Below are 20,301 nucleotides of genomic sequence, written 5' to 3'. Positions count from 1 at the left end.
TAGTATACATCTATATTTATCTATCTACTGTACATCTATATATAGTATATCTACATCTATGTCTACTGTATAGTATACATCTGTATTTACTATATCTACATACTGTATATCTGTAGTATGTCTACTATATCTATATCTAGTATATCTACAAAATAATATGTTCAATTGTCAATATTCTACCATAATGTAAACATTTTAAATTGTTCCTTGACATTAAAAGATGAAAGCAGACAGGTTTAACTGGTCTGGTTTGAAACACCTGTTATTACCAGTTATAAAAATACCTTGATTTGGTTTTATTTTTTAAAACATCAAATGTTACCAACAGTTACGTAAGCAAAATCTAAGACACTATTTTAATAGTAGGTTTTAACAAATATAACAAACCCTTTTTATTTAATCACATTTTTATGATTCACAGTGACATTCAGCTTTTAATTACCAGTACCAGGACATCATCAACAACCAGTTGAGATAGCTGTACATTCTTGTATATGCGCTGATTAAACAAAATTAAACTGATGCTTTACTTCATGCCATTTCTTTTTCTGCTAGTTTTAATTAGTTGTGTGATAACAAACAGTAAAACATGTCTAGCATAAACCAATATGTTTTTAATCTTGGTTTTATTTTATCTTGAGCATTAAATTAAAGTTGGATGTGGCTTCTGGCTTTGTTTTAGACTTTCTGTGGAGGCTGTATATTCTTTAATTGCAATTTAATTGGATAATTTTTAGAACACACAAACACACTGATATTTTCTGAATAAAATAAAATAGACAATTATGTTGTGCACTATTCATTTTTAATATATAAATCTGCAAATACTGTAGCTATCTTCCATGTTCATTTACTTCAGTTTGATACTAATAATGGTGCTTTTTAAAACCAAGTGACCTTTTTCTTTGGCATTTTCAGTGATCCAAAGCATTACCAGTAAAAATGAGCCAGAAAAAAGTTACCACTTAATACTAAATGTCAAGGTGCACTAATTAAAACCGCAATTAAGCCGTTTATGTAAAAGACTCAGCCCCTCGGCTCCAGAGTGCTGAAACTATAAAGTGTTTAAACCTTTGGGATGTCACATGGGGATGAATGTTTCCTACAGGGCTCAGAAGAACATTACAGACCTTGCTTTATAGTTATCAAATTAAGCCCTCGCTCACCCAGTATAGGCAGAGTTTAATAGTTAAGTTTGAATGGCCAGATTACCCAAAAAAAAAAACATTGACTACTCAAGATGTATGACGGTACACACCCTACACACCTGGTAGCCTAGTGGGTAGAGCTTTGGGCTGTCAGTTGGAAGATTGTTGGTTCAAATCCAGGTTCTGCTATGCAGCCACTGTTGGGCCCTTGAGCAAGGCCAGTTTGATAGTTGAGTTTGAAGTGTCCAGATTACCCAAAAAACATTGACTCCTCAAGACATATGAAGGTAATGTTACCAGCAGGTCCTTTGACTTCTGTATATTGTGAAGGCATTGTGTAACACACCTTACACACCTGGTAGCCTAGTGGGGAGAGCTTTGGGCTGTCAGTCTGAACATTTCGGCCACTGTTGGGCCCCTAACCCTGTCTGCTCCAGGGGCGCCGTCCAAAAGCTGCATTCTGACCCCAGCCTGTACTGTACTGTACATGTGTATATGACAAATATATATATATATATATACAGTGTATCACAAAAGTGAGTACACCCCTCACATTTCTGCAGATATTTCAGTATATCTTTTCATGGGACAACACTGACAAAATGACACTTTGACACAATGAAAAGTAGTCTGTGTGCAGCTTATATAACAGTGTAAATTTTTTCTTCCCTCAAAATAACTCAATATACAGCCATTAATGTCTAAACCACCGGCAACAAAAGTGAGTACACCCCTTAGTGAAAGTTCCTGAAGTGTCAATATTTTGTGTGGCCACCATTATTTCCCAGAACTGCCTTAACTCTCCTGGGCATGGAGTTTACCAGAGCTTCACAGGTTGCCACTGGAATGCTTTTCCACTCCTCCATGACGACATCACGGAGCTGGTGGATATTCGAGACTTTGCGCTCCTCCACCTTCCGCTTGAGGATGCCCCAAAGATGTTCTATTGGGTTTAGGTCTGGAGAAATGCTTGGCCAGTCCATCACCTTTACCCTCAGCCTCTTCAATAAAGCAGTGGTCGTCTTAGAGGTGTGTTTGGGGTCATTATCATGCTGGAACACTGCCCTGCGACCCAGTTTCCGGAGGGAGGGGATCATGCTCTGCTTCAGTATTTCACAGTACATATTGGAGTTCATGTGTCCCTCAATGAAATGTAACTCCCCAACACCTGCTGCACTCATGCAGCCCCAGACCATGGCATTCCCACCACCATGCTTGACTGTAGGCATGACACACTTATCTTTGTACTCCTCATCTGATTGCCGCCACACATGCTTGAGACCATCTGAACCAAACAAATTAATCTTGGTCTCATCAGACCATAGGACATGGTTCCAGTAATCCATGTCCTTTGTTGACATGTCTTCAGCAAACTGTTTGCGGGCTTTCTTGTGTAGAGATTTCAGAAGAGGCTTCCTTCTGTGGTGACAGCCATGCAGACCAATTTGATGTAGTGTGCGGCGTATGGTCTGAGCACTGACAGGCTGACCCCCCACCTTTTCAATCTCTGCAGCAATGCTGACAGCACTCCTGCGGCCTATCTTTCAAAGACAGCAGTTGGATGTGATGCTGAGCACGTGCACTCAGCTTCTTTGGACGACCAACGCGAGGTCTGTTCTGAGTGGACCCTGCTCTTCTAAAACGCTGGATGATCTTGGCCACTGTGCTGCAGCTCAGTTTCAGGGTGTTGGCAATCTTCTTGTAGCCTTGGCCATCTTCATGTAGCGCAACAATTCGTCTTTTAAGATCCTCAGAGAGTTCTTTGCCATGAGGTGCCATGTTGGAACTTTCAGTGACCAGTATGAGAGAGTGTGAGAGCTGTACTACTAAATTGAACACACCTGCTCCCTATGCACACCTGAGACCTAGTAACACTAACAAATCACATGACATTTTGGAGGGAAAATGACAAGCAGTGCTCAATTTGGACATTTAGGGGTGTAGTCTCTTAGGGGTGTACTCACTTTTGTTGCCGGTGGTTTAGACATTAATGGCTGTATATTGAGTTATTTTGAGGGAAGAATAAATTTACACTGTTATATAAGCTGCACACAGACTACTTTTCATTGTGTCAAAGTGTCATTTTGTCAGTGTTGTCCCATGAAAAGATATACTTAAATATCTGCAGAAATGTGAGGGGTGTACTCACTTTTGTGATACACTGTATATATATATGTGTGTGTGTGTGTGTGTGTGTGTGTGTGTGTGTGTGTGTGTGTGTATGACAAATAAAGGCATTCTTTGTCTATAAAATTGTTAATGCCACTTGCCAAAAATCATGTTGACACAAATTTAAATCCTGAAACAGATAGTAAACAACCACCAACAGTTAAATTACAGCCAAGTACCATTACCACCAAGCCACCAAATGTACGCCTGATAGAATCCTACAGCTTTACTTTCTATAACAGAAAAACAATAAGCCCTGCTCTCATTTACCCTATACTGCGCACCATTATTCGGCCAGAAGAACATCTGCACAGGGGTCTTTCATTTTACTCTCCGCATGGCTGGCGGCTCACACAAAAAGCAGCACTTTAGCAACTGCTGAACTGAATTAGCTGAGCCCCTAGATCCCTGAGTATCAATAAGCCAGCAAACAGAGTGCATCATAGCCATGCATACATATTCCCTGCAGGGCACTGTGCTACTCCACTGGAGGTCTTGGCCATACTGGGTGGAGGCAAATGTCATGTCTGTTTGGCATTGTTAACTAAATGGTACTAGCTTCCAGCATGGAAGGACATCTGTCTGCCTGAGCCCAAAAGATGGAATGAAAAGGCTCAAGCAGTGGCTTTAAAAAGCCCCCAAACAATGTTAGCACTTATTTACACATGACTATTAATTTTGGTAACTTTTTGTCATTTCCTTGTACCTCCCTTGTCTTTGGGAGGCTGGTTTGAGCCAAGCAGCATCATTGAGGCAACAATTCTTTATAGATGTTTATCAACCACATGGGGCATGGGGGTCACAGAGACATTAGACACAATCTGCTAATAGAAGAACCACCCTGTAGAGTAGATTTTAATGAGCAGAGTCATCTGAAATCTCCATTCGGCCTCTATTCCGCACTTTGATAGACGCCAATAAGGGAGAACATAAAAAGATAAAAATGCCTTTGTGTAGTAACTTAAGACATCACAATTTGCACCATCCCTGGCTTTCTGGAACCAAGCTGTGGGTTTTCTCTCCTGTTGCCCGGGGCCAAGCCAGCCTGGCAGTAAAAGAAGAGCAGATGCTATTTGATGACAGCAAACTAGAGATGGGCAGCCAGGCGCTGTCAGAGAGATCAGAATCATCTCATTATTTTGTTCCTTTCTTTTCATGTGCCGTGTCATGTTTCCAATCAGTGCCGCTGCATCCTGCAGCGTAGTAACACCACAGCCGAAGTAAACGGCATTAGCGTGACTCCTGCTTCGGTCGGGGTTCTGTTTACCAGTTGTACATAAAGCAAGGACGTCTTCATCCCGTGCGTATATGTATTTTATGGGCTTTGCACTGTGTGCTGTTTCTGACAAACGTTGGAGCTTTGACCGGCAGAACAATGCCGCAGTGTAGTCCCTGCTTCATGCCAGCCTGAATCTGTATTCTGTAAACAAGACAAATGAGGCACATCCTAAATTGGAAGGCATTCTTGGCCATGAGCAATTGGCTAGAAAATGAAGAATTCAAAGTGGGAAAAAAAACCAGGGCTGATAAACTGGAGTCTTATATCACCTTGTTAAAAGAACACAGGTTCTTGATCATTTTGTGTTTAAACAAAGCCCTGTCTCCTAGAAAAATGGGGGTTGTTAAACTTTATCTGAGTTGAATTGTTAGTTAATTTTTGGATGTCTGCAGTGCTTTTAATTTCAGGCCACGACAAAAAATATGGGTAAAAAATACAGTTCATACCACACATGATTGGCTGTTGTCCTTTTGATGGAGGGGTTAGGGGCATGTCATGATAGCAATGTAAAGCACTTGAGACTGTGTACCCATGGTCTAACAGTTTTGAATTAATTAAATACCATTTTTGGGATTGGTGGCATTAAAACTGTAGTGACTAAACTTTATTTTAACTTTAAAAATTTGTAAAATACTGTAATCATTCAAATAATGATATACGAGGAGGGCTCTTCAAAAAATTTCTGCACTTTTTTTTTTCAACATATTTACCTTCCCAAGCATTTTTCCCAGCATCGTACCAACTTTTTAATGCCATCAACAAACATCATCATCACATGAAAATCTTTTTCCCCATAAAGCTTCTTTGAGTGATCCAGAAAGGTGGAAATTAGATGGAGCTAAATACGGACTATAAGCTCTCTCTCAGTCTCTTAGACACAACCAATTACTATTCATCCCTTCCCCATCGTTTCCAACCAAACTATAAAAGTATCTTTTTGAAAATCCCTTGTAATATGTAAATGTGTAATGACAGCTAGTTCAGCCAGTGATCTGTGCAGTATCGTAGGGTACAGCAAAAGTGACTTTACATTCTTTAAACTGTTGCTCACAAAATAAACCCAAAATGTTTTTTTTTTTCAGTTTTACACATTATGATTAGGTTCGATTTTTACAAAAATAAATAGGAATAAAAACACAAATCTTTCTCATCATGTCTAATTTTTCATAGATCTGACAAACCTGCTATTAGCTGTGGATGACAAATACTCTTGTTTTACAACAGCCTAAATGTTTTGTTAATGTTGGCAAGGTTTTTTGCATAACAAATGCACACAATTATCAGTAAAATGTTATGCACATTATTATTAGTAATTTCCTTTATTACAAAGTGTAAACAGTTAGATGTAAATACACTGGTATCACACTTGAATAGGTATAAATGACAGCTGACGTGGCTTGGGTTGAGTCTACCTTTAACAACATGGTAAAAACAATTTTTCTGTTACTTATACACTTGGACCAGTTCCGTGTGTACTACAGTGTTATTACCATGTCATGTCAGTGCAGTGATTATTGCAGAGAATGAATAGGTACATGGATGGGTGGATGGATGGGTGGATGGATGGATGGATGGATGGGTGGGTGGGTGGGTGGATGGATGGATGGATGGGTTGTGCGTGGGTGGGTGGGTGGGTGGATGGATGTGTTGGTGGGTGGATGGATGGATGGATGGATGGATGGATGGATGGGTGGATGGATGGATGGGTGGATGGGTGGGTGGGTGGGTGGATGGATGGATGGATGGGTGGGTGGGTGGGTGGATGGATGGATGGATGGGTTGTGCGTGCGTGGGTGGGTGGGTGGGTGGGTGGATGGTTGTGTGGGTGGGTGGATGTGTGGGTGGGTGGATGGATGGATGGATGGATGGATGGGTGGATGGATGGATGGGTGGATGGATGGGTGGATGGATGGGTGGATGGATGGGTGGATGGATGGATGGATGGATGGATGGATGGGTGGATGGGTGGATGGATGGATGGATGGATGGGTGGATGGGTGGATGGGTGGATGGATGGATGGGTGGGTGGATGGATGGATGGGTGGGTGGGTGGGTGGGTGGATGGATGGGTGGGTGGGTGGATGGATGGATGGATGGATGGGTGGGTGGGTGGATGGGTGGATGGGTGGATGGATGGATGGGTGGGTGGGTGGATGGGTGGATGGGTGGGTGGGTGGATGGGTGGATGGGTGGATGGATGGATGGATGGATGGGTGGGTGGGTGGATGGGTGGGTGGATGAATGGATGGATGGATGGATGGGTGTGTGTGTGTTAGGGTGAATGGATGGACGGGTCGGTGGGTGGGTGGATGGATGGATGGGTGGGTGGGTGAATGGATGGACGGGTCGGTGGATGGATGGATGGGTGGGTGGGTGGATGGATGGATGGGTGGGTGGGTGGGTGGATGGATGGATGGGTGGGTGGGTGGATGGATGGGTGGGTGGGTGAATGGATGGACGGGTCGGTGGATGAATGGATGGATAGATGGATGGATGGGTGGATGGATGGATACATAAATGGATAGATAAATGGATGGATTGTTGGGTAGATAGATGGATGGATGGATGGATGGATGGATTGTTGGGTAGATGGATGAATGGATGGATGGATTTTTGGGTAGATATAAAAAGATGGATGGATGGATGGATGGATTGTTGGGTAGCTATATAAATAGATGGATGGATGGATAGATAAATAAATATAAAATAAAGGTACATATCAGATAAGTGTTTAGTCGTGGCCAAAACGCTGAGACCGCAAGTAAACATTGTTCTACCTCGCACTTCTTTGACTCAGAACTTAAGTGAAAAGTTAATTCTTCAACAAAATGATACATAATAGCACTTCAGAACTCACTACTAAAAAGCAAGAAAGCACGTTTATTTAATCAGTCGATTCAATTGTACAGAAGGTGAGTCGTATCCTTTCACTGAAGCACAGCATGTGGATTTGATCTAGTAATCTAAAGTCCCTTTTAAGTCAATACATTTGCAGCCTATAATGAATATGATCATACCAGAAATTGAAAAAGAAATTCAATTTATTTATTTTTTTTAAAGATTGAACTTTTTAATTACATTGTTATTGTAATTATATTATTTTCACCTGTGCTTTTTTTTTTTTTTTTTTTGCACTTGTCTTCGCCAGATTTTTCCACTTGTCATAGTGAGAACAGTAAAATATTCACCAGCGTCTCTTTAAAGAATAAACACACCCACATAAGGGAAAGAGCACAGCTGTGTTTAGACCCACAGGACTTCCTTTGTCTCCTCACCTTAGCCCCTTGTTTACAGGTCAGTACCTTATTATCAGAGACCGGTGTTTGCACAGTGCCCATGTTGTCGGGCTAAATTTAGATTTTCATTACTGCTTCGTGTGCGGTTTAAGACTGGACTGAGCCAGAGTACGCAGACACACTGGTCAATTTGCAGCTGTAAAATACACTGACATGCAGAAATTCTAATGAAATAAACGTCAGTTCCTATAGCGGTAATAAAAGCAGTAAGGTGAGGATGCAAGTATACAGCAGGATTTCACTTTTATATATATAAAAAACATGATTTAAAAATATACCTGTTAGGAAAATTATCATAACTGATGCAATTACAACCTTTACTGGCTGATTGATGGTGCTGCACATGGGATAATGGGATCAGGGTGTGTCTCTCTGTACACAAAGCTGATCCACATATGAACCCACCGTGCAGGTGAAAAGATGCAGTCGGGTTCTGCACACGTGTTGGAGGGGGCGTGTTATGCCAAGTTCACACTACACGACTTTCCAAGTTGTCAGGTCGCTGTAAAGTTCACAATATACGACTGAATCTCTTGCACTCGGGAGTCTTTCAGTCGGTGTTTCACACTACACGATCCATCACCAACTGGAATCGCAGACGAGCTTCTCTGGTCTCCCTTTTTTTCTTTCTTTCTTTTTTTTTTTTTTTTTTTTACAAAAACACACGTGAGAAGTGACGAGAAGTTTAATGATACCACGTCCAAAAAAATGAACGTCAACGAGTAGCGAGAGATCAAAGGGTTTGTGCGCTGATGTGCAGCGTAATATCAAGGAGGAAAAATAAATGAATCTGAGTGGAATTGGCTACACGAATAGTATATGGTTTGTTCTGTAGTAAGTTTTGCAATGCAGCGTGGGTATTATGTTTTGTAGAGGTCGATCAAATCAGAAATACTGTAAAACGACTAAGAGCCGAGTTTTGATCGCCGAGCGAACGCTGAGTTGCTCCCGACTCGGAAAATCAATCGCCGACCAGTCGTCGAGCGAAAATCAGGGCAAAAATCGTGTAGTGTGAACTAGGCATTAGTCACGCCTGTCATCAGTCAGAGTGGAGGTCAACATCAGTAGAGGGGAAGTGTGATGCAATCAGGAAATTGGATACAACCAGTTTGGGAAGAAAATTGGGTGAAAAAAAACAGCAAAAAATTAATTGTTTACAATAGTTATTATGTTTTTATTTCTTCCTTTTTATATTATAATATAATATTATATTATAATATTTAATCATATAATAATATTTAATATTTATAATAATATTATATAAATATATACTATTTAATGATATAATAATATTTAATATTTATATAAATATTTATATAAATATATAACATTTAATAATATAATAATATTTAATTATAATAATATCTATATAAATATATAATATTAAATGATGTAATAATATTTAATATTTATAATAATATCTATATAAATATATAATATTTAATGATATAATAATATTTAATATTTATAATAATATTTATATAAGTGTATAATATTTTATAATATAATAATATTTAATATTTATTATAATATTTATATAAATATATATTTTTTAATAATGTAATATTTTTAACAATATAATATTTATATAATTATATAATTCTTAATAATATAATAATTTTAGTAATATAATAATATTTAATGTTAATAATATTTATATAAATATATATTATTTAATAGTATTATAATATTTAATGTTATAATAGAATATTTTTTCTATATGTCTATAAGGCAACTTTGTAATCAAATACACATAAATAAAGAATGATTTAGGTATAATAACAAATTGAGGGTCAGTATATCACACAATCAATAATTCCATCATGTCTAAGAGGTATGTTTACACAGCAGATAGTGTTTGGTGCAGCACAACTCAAGGGGATCTTGTTTTTTTTCCTTAGCTGTTATCTGCCTGTGCATAGTACAGTATAGTATATAAATCCCTATGTCCATTTTTCTTCTGGGCCTAAAAGCCTGCCCCGAAGGTTTCCCTGTGACTCCAAACTGCCCCTAGTTTTTAGAAATCTATCTAAAGTTTTTTACTGCCTTGTATGTGTTTGATTGGAGTGATCCAGGGAATTTACAAAATATGCTTAAGATGGGCTATACTGCCTAAGGAGAGAAGCAAAATTCAACAAACAGCCAGTGAATTGAATTGAAAATTAGACCATTCTGAATAAGCTAAAGCTCATTTAAATGTACAGCCTGATGGTGTTTGCAAATTTCTGAGGGGTAGGGGTAACACATTTTATTTATGTTGTGTATTTTAAGTCATGCTGTGCTGTTCTGAGCTGAGAGGGGAAAATCAACAAACATTACCAAGTTTTCTTTAATCCAGCCTGTTCTAAACTGAAAAGTAAACCTGAATTGTACAAATGTTTGTCATTACAGACAATGATTGAATTGTTCTCTCATGTAATTAGAATAAATTGGGTAATATACTGCGATTGGATAGAAATCAAAAACAAAACAGTCATCAAGTGAGAGAAATGATGTCGAATTGTCATGTTTTATTATTTCTGTGAGTAACTGGAGGAACAGGAGTGATTTGTAACAAGAGTTGTGCCACATTCTTTTATACAGTTATGTGACACTAATTGGCAATAAAAGGCATTTTCTCAGCTTCCCAGTTAGATATCAGGATAATTACTTAAACAGACAGCACACCAGTGTTCAGAATTAAATAGCACATGGTTGTAGCGAGTGTCAAGCTCGGCACGGCTCGGGTGAACTCGGCTTAGCAGAATTTAAAAAAGGAATAAAGTCGAGAAAGCATTTCTAAACCTCACATGCACTTTCGCACAGTGGTACACGGTCAGTCTGATCTGTACTGGCTTCTTTTTATGTAACGTGACTGCATTCAGATATAATGCTGTCTGCTGGAGAAAGTTTCAGACTGAGTGTACTCCAAGTCCAAGTCCATGTTCTCAGTTAGACTAGATCTGTTGTTTCTGTAAAACATCCAAACAGTAGATGCAACACCGACTTAATTTACAGTGAGCAACTACTACAACTGCACCAGGTAACCACCAGGTAACATTGGTCACCAAGCTGAAATCCATCACATGAAACTGGCACCTGGAACAATACTCAAGTTTAAAGTACAAGCATTTTTACTGGGTGGGTTTTATGCAATCCCAGGGATTTACAAGCGTCATGCATTGGCTAAACAAACATGAACTATACTGCTTAAGGTGATCAGTAAGATAAACAGGAGCTCAAATATTAAGGATTTAAAATGTCATTAGCAGGTCTTTGTAAAAGCAAACAGAAACTGAATAGAGCAGGTGAATATGATCAGGTGTTCTTTTACTGATAAGAATGTGAGCTGCACTATTCTAATCTTAGCTAGCTAAAGCTTATTTAAACATACAAGGTGGCCAGCTAGCACATCCTAGTTTCTGAACATCATGGAAGAACTTACACACCACTTACTGTACATTTGTACTACATTTGTTATCAATTCCATTTGTTCTTATTTTTATATTCACAGAAATGGTGTTTTTAGAAGAAATTATGTAGATAATATGTATAATTAATTAGCTTTCATCTACAGTAACTGCTTCAGTCTTTTTGGAGTCGTGTTTGGTCTGACCCTGGGCGTAGGCAATAATATACACTAATCACCCTCCCAAATACATGCAACATTTGGACTGGCTGCTCAAAATCATACTTGGGTAAACAAGCATGTGCCTTATGAAGGACTGTTTGGGGTGAAATGTACCCACTGTGACCATGAATAGGATAACGTGGTGGTAAAACAGACAATGAGTGAATAAATAAATAAATGAGTGAGTGAGTGAGTAGTTATTATTATTATTATTATTATTATTATTATTATTATTAAACCTTTTGTTTACCATGTACATTTTTTTTTTTAATTGGCAATACAATTGAATTGAATTTGATTAAATTGAATCAAACTGAATCCAATTGAAGAAGGTCCTGGATTCAATTTCCAGGTGAGTCAGTGAATGAGTGAGTAAGTCAGTAAGTTAGTGAGTGGGTGAGTGAGTCAGTGAGTGAGTCAGTGAGTGAGTCAGTAAGTCAGTGAGTGAGTCAGTGAGTGAGTGAGTCAGTGAGTGAGTGAGTAAGTCAGTGAGTGCGTGAGTGAGTGAGTCAGTGAATGAGTGTGTTAGTCAGTGAATGAGTAAGTGAGTGAGTAAATGAGTGAGTGGGTGAGTCAGTGAGTGAGTCAGGGAATGTGTGAGTGAGTTAGTGAGTCAGTGAATGAGTGAGTAGGTGAGTGAGTGGGTGAGTCAGTGAGTGAGTCAGGGAATGAGTGAGTGGGTGAGTCAGTGAATGAGTGAGTGGGTGAGTCAGTGAGTGAGTCAGGGAATGAGTGAGTGAGTGAGTGAGTGAGTGAGTGTGTGTGTGTGTGTCATGGCATTAAAGTGCCATTGAATTGAATCAAACTGAATAAAATCAAAGAAGGTCCTGGGTTAGATTCCCAGGTGAAGCTGCCCAGGTCCTTTCTGTGTGGAGTTTGCATGTTCTCCCTGTGTCTGTGTGGGTTTCCCCCAAGAGCTCCGGTTTCCTCCCACAGTCCAAAGACAATCAAGTGAGGTGAACTGAAGATACAAAGTCGTCCATGACTGTTTGATATTAAACTTGTGAACTGATTAATTTTGTGTAACCAGTTACTACCTGTCCTGTCATGAATGTAACCAAAATAAAGCAGTGGTAAAACAGACAATGAGTACCTTTTGTTTACCACGTTAATTTTTTCATCTAAGCTTCGGCAATACAAGTGTGAATATTTGTCATGCCAATAAAGCACCACTGAATTGAAATGAATGAAACTGAATCAAATTGAATTGAAGTGAATTGAATATGTAAGTGCTATGGATTGCTGCCCTGTCTAGTGTGTATTATTTCTGTCTTGCCCCCAGAGTTTCTGTTTGCCACTGGACCGAGACACCGACAAGTCCTGCCTGATAAAAATGAATACATTTAATAAAATGTTGCAGACTTGAATAGCACCTGAATAATTAATTAAACAACTCTCTTTGTCTCCTCAGGACTTTTGGGGTCCAGCGAAATGAACAAAATGAAGAACTTCAAGCGCCGCTTTTCACTTTCCGTGCCCAGAACAGAGACGATAGAAGAGAACGAGTTCACAGAGCAGATAAACCAGCTCAACATTCAGCACAATGAGGGTAAAACACCTCTTTTTAACCTATATAATAATCTATCGTTTATTAAGGTAATCCTTAAGTTTTAAAATTGCTTTTACTTTGTGGGTCAGGGATGCTATTCTGCCCAGGCACTGATACTTAAATCCCTTTTATAAAATCCACTGTCCCATATAATTACACCCAGGCTTGTCAGTATCCACGCTTCTCATCTATTCCATTTAGGATTCTGTATTTAATATGTAATATTTAAACTAGACCAGAGGCTTATGCTGTTGGTCAATGAGGTTACACGGGCTATTCTTGTTCCATTTGTAATACAGAGAAGATTACAGAAAGTGGGGATAAGGTAGTTTAGTAATCTTTTAGTGAGATAGAAAGTGCAGCAGAGGAGCAAATTGTGCTGAGATGGCATTTCAGCTGGCCTACGGAAGACCCCGGGGGTCACAGCAGTTCTGGAGGAAATGATGAGAGTAGAAATGCTTGACCCTCCAGGTCCAGGGAATTGCCAAATCTCCCTTCCGTCAAATTGGAAGCGAGAAGCACCGGCCCAGAGTCTGCATTATTAATGCTAATGTAACAGCGCAGCCTTACGGTGCCATCTGCCTCTGCCAGTCACTTTCATTCAGTCCGTCAGTGTTAAATCGAATTATTTTTAAGATGAAAGAGCTTTAGGTACGAATTGGATTGATATACTGTCCGTGCCTCGTTCAAGCCTGGGTGATAAAGAGCCAATTCAGAGTTGAATCAATTTGACAAGTCTGCAACATGATATTGATCTGGAGAAAGAGTGACCCGTCCATCGCAATACCATAAAGAACACAATCATTTGAAATAAATTCTTTTTATTTCACTATCCACTTAATCTTGGACCTGGAATCTTAGAAATACTAGGGGCAAATACACTCAAGCTGTTGCAGACACAACAACACGTACTTAATTACACAGTTTTGAGCAGATAGTTCATTTTCTGCATGTTTTGGAAGGTCAAGAAACACACACACACACACATTGGAAGAACATGTAAAACTCCTCCCAGTAAGAGAGTGACCAGAGCCATGGATTAAACTGAAGTCCTTAGAACCCATGTGTGTATGGCACTCACTCTACCAGCTGTTCCATATGATTTCAAAGAAATAATGTCCACTTTCAATGCAAGTGGATCATAGCACACGCATTTACATTTTGGCCATTTACCAGACGCCTTTATCCAAAGCGACTAAGAGTACTGTGACAGGATATTGTCTAAGCAATTGAGGGTTAAGGGCCTCGCTCAAGGGCCCAACAGTGGCAACCTGGCAGTGGTGGGGTTTGAACCAGCGACCTTTCGATTACTAGACTGCCCAAGATAGGAGCCAGTTGGTCAGCGTGGATTTTGAGACATGAGGGTGAGACTGGGCTTTGTGCCCAGTTAAAATTCTAATAAATAAAGAAATTCTTATTACCCTGATAGTCTGGGGACCTTGTAAATATACATGATATAATGGACTCCATTAAGAACCTAGAGATTATAAACAAAAATCTGGCTGCTCTATGCAAATGCATTTAATTTGTAATTTAAAATTTTAATTAAATTAATAATTATTTCAGAGCTGCAGGGTGGAGCAACGGGTAGCGCTGTCGCCTCACGGCAAGATGGGCCTGGGATCGATTCCCAGGATAAAGAGATAGTAAACAGGCAATGAATAAATTCATGAATGAATTAATAATTGTGTTAATTAATGTAAACTTATTTGGTTGTATAATGGATGAAAAATCAGTAGTTAACATACACATGATTTATATACTCCTTACTCCAAAAAACTATATATATGTATATATATTATTGGGTGTTCCCGGTCTGCAGTGGTCAGTATATATCAAAAGTGGTCCAAGGAAGGAACAGTGGTAAACCTGTGACAGGGTCATTGGTGGCAAAGGCTCATTGATGCATGTGGGGAGAAAAGGCTGGCCCGTGTGGTCCATCCAACAGACAAGCTACTGTAACTCAAATTGCTGAAGAAGTTAATGCTGGTTCTGATAGAAAGGTGTCATATATATATATATACGCCACCCAAGCAGGATGGGGGTCCCTGCTAAGTCCCTCTCAAGGTTTTTTTCCTGTAATTTTATAGAGTTTTTCCTTGCCACTGTCACCCTTGGCTTGCTCAACAGGGTTTTTTTGGTCTGTCGGTCCTGGATTCTGTAAAGTTGCTTTGAGAAACTTGACTTGAATTTGACTAAATTCTACAGTGTAGAGATAAAAAAAATACACAAAACAGTGTTTGTTTGCCAAAGTTGGAAAGAACAACCAAACTGTCAGAATTATCAGATGAATCACCATTGGCAAGAATCACCAAACCATGTCCACAGCCATGCGACACATCTAATATTAAAAGCGTCCTCATCCAGGCATGGATTATGTAAAGTCTAAAGTGACTCTGCCTAAAGTCACCTAGGATATGAAATACATCAGTCCAATTTTGTTTAATACAGTGGATTTTTAATACTCAATTACTCTGGGGCTAATGTTGCATTCAGCTTGTGTAATGATGAGATTTACTTTTGGCACTGGCGTTTTATGACTTTCCCTGACTTTATGTCTGCTCTAATTCTCATTAAATTTGCAATGTATTGCCAATTCATGTTGCTACATAGCTATCCTGCTTTGAGCAAAATGCACGATTGAGCAATCATGTAAATGTTGCAGGCCATTTCGTATCCCCAAAGATCCGAGTCATGTTTAATGCAAATGTCTTCGAAATAGCACTTTCTCAGAGAGAGACTTCATTAAGAAATAACCAATTTACCAACTTATACACACCCACACTCGCAATGTTATGGGTTCTTAATACGGCCACTAAGGCTGAATGACCAACCCCCAGCTTGGCAGTCTTAATGTGGGTACTTAAACAGCGAGAGCACCCTAATTTTGTGTTTATCCCATACAATGCACTAATTACCAGCTGTTGTATTGCACTATAAAGTGTGTCAGACGGGTGTGAATGAAATGTGCCTGCATTTTAGATGAAAGAAATGCACCAGGTTGCTCATATCAAGGCTATATGAATACAAATGCAACTCTTAAATATTTTAATAACGTACACAACCAGAGTCTTTCAATGCTAGATTAAATAGTCTGTTTTAAATAAGAAAGCAAGACCAGGCATGTCAAAATTAGCATAATAATTGGAATTTTGAGAAGTCATTGACATTAATATCAAATTAGTCTAAAGTAAGATGTATTAAAAGATGTAACGATACACTCTACCCACGATGCAATGCGATTCAAGATACTGGGTTTTTTTTCCCGATTTTTTTAAACTGAAATTGAAGACAAATTATGACAAAGTTTTTCCTTTTATTATTTCTCTTAATAAAAAAGAAAATAAAAAACTGTACTTGTGATTATCTTTTATTTATCTAAATAATGAATGGTCTTTTATTTCTGAGGTAGGTACAAACTATGCAAAACAATTTTGAATTAAGCCCAATTAGGCCCTCAAATCTGGCAACCAGACGTATAGCGCCAGTGATGTCAACCAGGCGAGGTGTATAGCGCCAGTGCCTTCTGCTGTTTAAAGTAAATATCGATTTATTTTACATGTTAAATCGATTTGAATTGTGGAATTTTTGAATCGGTTATCAACTGCCTTGTGATGCATCGTTACATCCCTACAACTACAGCAAGGAGGTAGTTGAAACAGGATGGTCCCCATCTGAGATTTTTAGATAAACCAAAGTCTAAAAGACTTGACCCCAACAAAGTAACAAAAGAACTAAATAAATAAAATAAGAACATCAGACATTATGGACAATAATGAATTAGAACAAACGAGCAGCCCAAAAGCAGAGTTAGAAAACAACACTGACAGAGCACTAATGGTAAGCAGCTTAGCAACTGTGCTAGCTGTCACACTTGAAAAGGGTATGAGAAACACACCTAAACCAGAGAGAGCAAATACAGAAGAGAAACATGAGCAAGGAAACTTAGAAAGCAACGGGAAAGATTGAGGTATAACTTAACCAGGTACTCTCTGCTATATTCAGCTTTGAATAATGTCTATATGAAGGATACACTACAAACAGTGCGTGTATTGCTATTCAGAATACAGATCACGAGTATCCTTGAAGCTACAGAGATTGATATGTAAATGGCCTCACGTTTACTTCTAGTGCTTACTTCAGAAAATGAAGATATATTTCAATCTATTTTTTTTTCTCTCGATTCATTTAAAGAAGGCTTAGGCCTGGATGAAGAATCACATGTTCAGTTTGGTTTGATTACGTTAACTTTTGTGTGTATAGTGCTTTTGTTGACACTTTTAATGACACTTTTATAGATCCTTTGCAAAAATGTCTAGGGTCTATATGCGTGTATGTGTATCTATCTATATATAGAGATGGATGGATGGATGGATGGATGGACTGATGGATGGATGGACTAATGGATGGATGGATAAAAAGATGGATGGATTGTGGGGTAGATAGATCAATAGATGGATGGATGGATGGATGGATGGATGGATGGATAAATAGATGGATGGATCTAGATGGGTCTATATGCGTGTAAGTGTATCTATCTATATATAGAGATGGATGGATGGATGGACTGATGGATAGATGGATGGGTAGATAAAAAGATGGATGAATTCTTGGGTAGATAGATAAATAGATAAATGGATGGATGGATGGATGGATGACCATCCTAATTAACACTTGGACCTCCACCCAAAAAAAGATAAAAAGATAAAATCAGTGAGGGATTGTTAGTTAGCTAATATAAAAAGTTGACCCCCTTTCCTCATTGTCACTGTATAATTCATCACACTCTGGCTAAGAGACTATAAGAAAACTATTACTGTTTTTTTTGTTTGTTTTTTTTAATTACCAAGCGAAGTTTAAATCTTTAACCTGATCTTTTAGTTTTATCTACTAATACTGAATATGTATAAGGGTCATTTTACGTTCCATTGGTAAGGATTCTTAACTTTTAAGGATTATTAATCATTAATGGCTTAACTAACCAACAAATCACTCAGGGTTCAATGATTGCAATTCTCAAAAGACCCAGCTCACCAGGAGAGCCTGGTACCAGCCAGATATTCCCAGTGAGACATCTCAAACAGACAAGGATTATTCTGTTGGGGCACTCAGATCACCTGCAGCTCTAATCATCACCTTGCCAGGCAGATTTCCTGACATCACAACCATGTGGTGGTTTCTAAATCCCAGTGGGAAATTCTCCACAGACGGGCCGACTGAATCCAGGTACGGCGGAAGCCCCCGATTTCCTCACTTGGGATTTCTTCTTCTGCCTCGTCCTCAATGCAATATCAAATTCATTCAGTAGCAGCTCTCCATTGAAGGGCTGCAATATGAAATCCGCACGTCCCGCCTACGCCACATCAAAGGCTAGCTTTGCTCATGAGAGGCTTAAACTGCACCATGCAATCGAGCTGAAGTGGATTAACTATGGAGCAACAAGAAAGAAACAATATTGGATGTAAAGACTGAGTGTTTCTCTGTTGCCGCTTGTCATTGTAAAATAAAGCTTAGGCTCTGGCTAATCACGTATGCAGGGTAGCGTGTCGAAAATAGAGCATCCACACGCACCACATGGTGAGGAGTTGACAATGGTCATCTTTCTCCAGTCTATTACTATTTTTTAGTAGAAATGACCATTTCAAGGCTATCCATGTTCAAATCTGTTTTCAGAAGACATCTTTCTATACCATTTACGATGTCACAAGGTGGCAATATGAGTGATTTGACCAGATAGCTGTCATTACATGCTACAGCTGAGGTTATAAGCTATCACACGCTCGTAGGGGAGCTGTATGTCAGAGGAATAAGTCCTGCACCAGTGATGTAACAGAAAATTACCTTAACTGCAAGATATGTAACCAAGGTAGAACAAAACTGTAGTAAACAGCCATGAAAAGAAAGAAAACAACTAAAATAATAAATAGAGAAAAGGAAAATAACTAGAAACTAATGAAGCGAATCATAAACTATAGCCAGAAGCAGAGAAAGGATAGAACAGATATGCGAACATGTTGGAGCAGAGATCACTACACTCCACACAGTGGCCAAGAATGACAAAACAAGGGCGAACAATCGTTCCAATTACGAGGGTTCTTCATAAAGTTTCCGCACTCTTTTTAACTCTATTTATTAAGAATTTCAAAAACAAATTACATCACTTTTCTACACAGTCACCTTCTGATGCATTTTTCCCAGCGTCGTACCAACTTTTTTTTTTTCTATTTTATTTATGCATTTTCTCCCAATTTAGAGAAGTCTTCCGCTGCTGGGGGTTCCCTGATTGCAGTCAGTGAGGGTATATTGCTGCTCACGCCTCCTCCGACCCTCGTGCAGCCCTTAGTGGAACCCTTTTTCACCCATGCACTCTGCACAGGCGCCTCTCTATCTGCCAGTTATGGTCCTTACATAGTGTTTGAAGACCCCACCCACATAGTCCAGTCATCCCCCCCTAGCAGAACCGTGTCTGCTGCAGGCGCTGCCAATTATGCCCGCTAGATGGCACCCAGCCGACCGGTGGCAACGCCGAGTTTCGAACCGAGGAGTTCAGAATCTCGGCACTGCTGTGCTAGCGGAATATCCAGCTGCGCCAACTGGGCGCCTCGTACCAACTTTTTAATGCTATCAGCAAAAAACGTTTTTGGTTGAGCGTGTAGCCACTGATGCACCGCTGCTTTCACATCATCATCACATGAAAATCTTCTTTCCTTTAAAGCTTCTTTGAGTGCACAAAAAGATGGAAATCAGATGGCTAATTCTGGACAAATGCTCTCTCTCAGTCTCTCCCACTCTCACCGTTTCCAACCAAAATATAAAAGTGTAGAAACTTTTTGAAGATCTCAAAAAAGGTATTTTTTTCTTGCACAGAAGCCTTCACGAACATGGAAAAATAGGTGTTACCCAACCGTGGACATTATTTACCGCAATCCAGCATCTCCTAATTCATTATGGACACATTTTCTTATGGCATAAGTAACAGATTTTAGGGTTTTCTACTTGACCTTAGTTATAAGACTATAAGAAAAACTATTATCGCTTTATTTAGAATATGCAATCCAAGACAAGTTTGAGAAATAGAACTGTTTAAAGCAGTGGTCCCCAACCACCGGGCTGCGGGCCACAGAAAGAATAAATAATTAGAGATCGCTACAGAGCAATTACATTTCCAAAACTCTTCGGGTGTTATTGTCTCCAGTCACCACTAGGTGGGAGCAGCGTCTCGTTGCATCGAAAAAAGCTCAGGATTCACA

At 39.2% G+C, this 20,301-nt stretch overlaps 1 protein-coding gene across 1 annotated transcript in view; it reads left to right on the top strand.

The window, feature by feature from the left end:
* Positions 1 to 20,301, top strand: part of cdk18 (cyclin dependent kinase 18) — a 77,185-nt gene that overhangs the window by 19,945 nt on the left and 36,939 nt on the right. The window contains exon 2 of the mRNA XM_062986203.1: positions 12,914 to 13,051. Coding sequence (XP_062842273.1) covers positions 12,934 to 13,051 — 118 coding nt within the window. The 5' untranslated portion in view covers positions 12,914 to 12,933. The remainder of the gene's footprint in view (positions 1 to 12,913; positions 13,052 to 20,301) is intronic.

This window comes from Trichomycterus rosablanca, chromosome 24 (genome assembly GCF_030014385.1).
Source record: "Trichomycterus rosablanca isolate fTriRos1 chromosome 24, fTriRos1.hap1, whole genome shotgun sequence".
NCBI lineage: Eukaryota > Metazoa > Chordata > Actinopteri > Siluriformes > Trichomycteridae > Trichomycterus > Trichomycterus rosablanca.
This window is presented reverse-complemented; position numbering and strand designations above follow the sequence as displayed.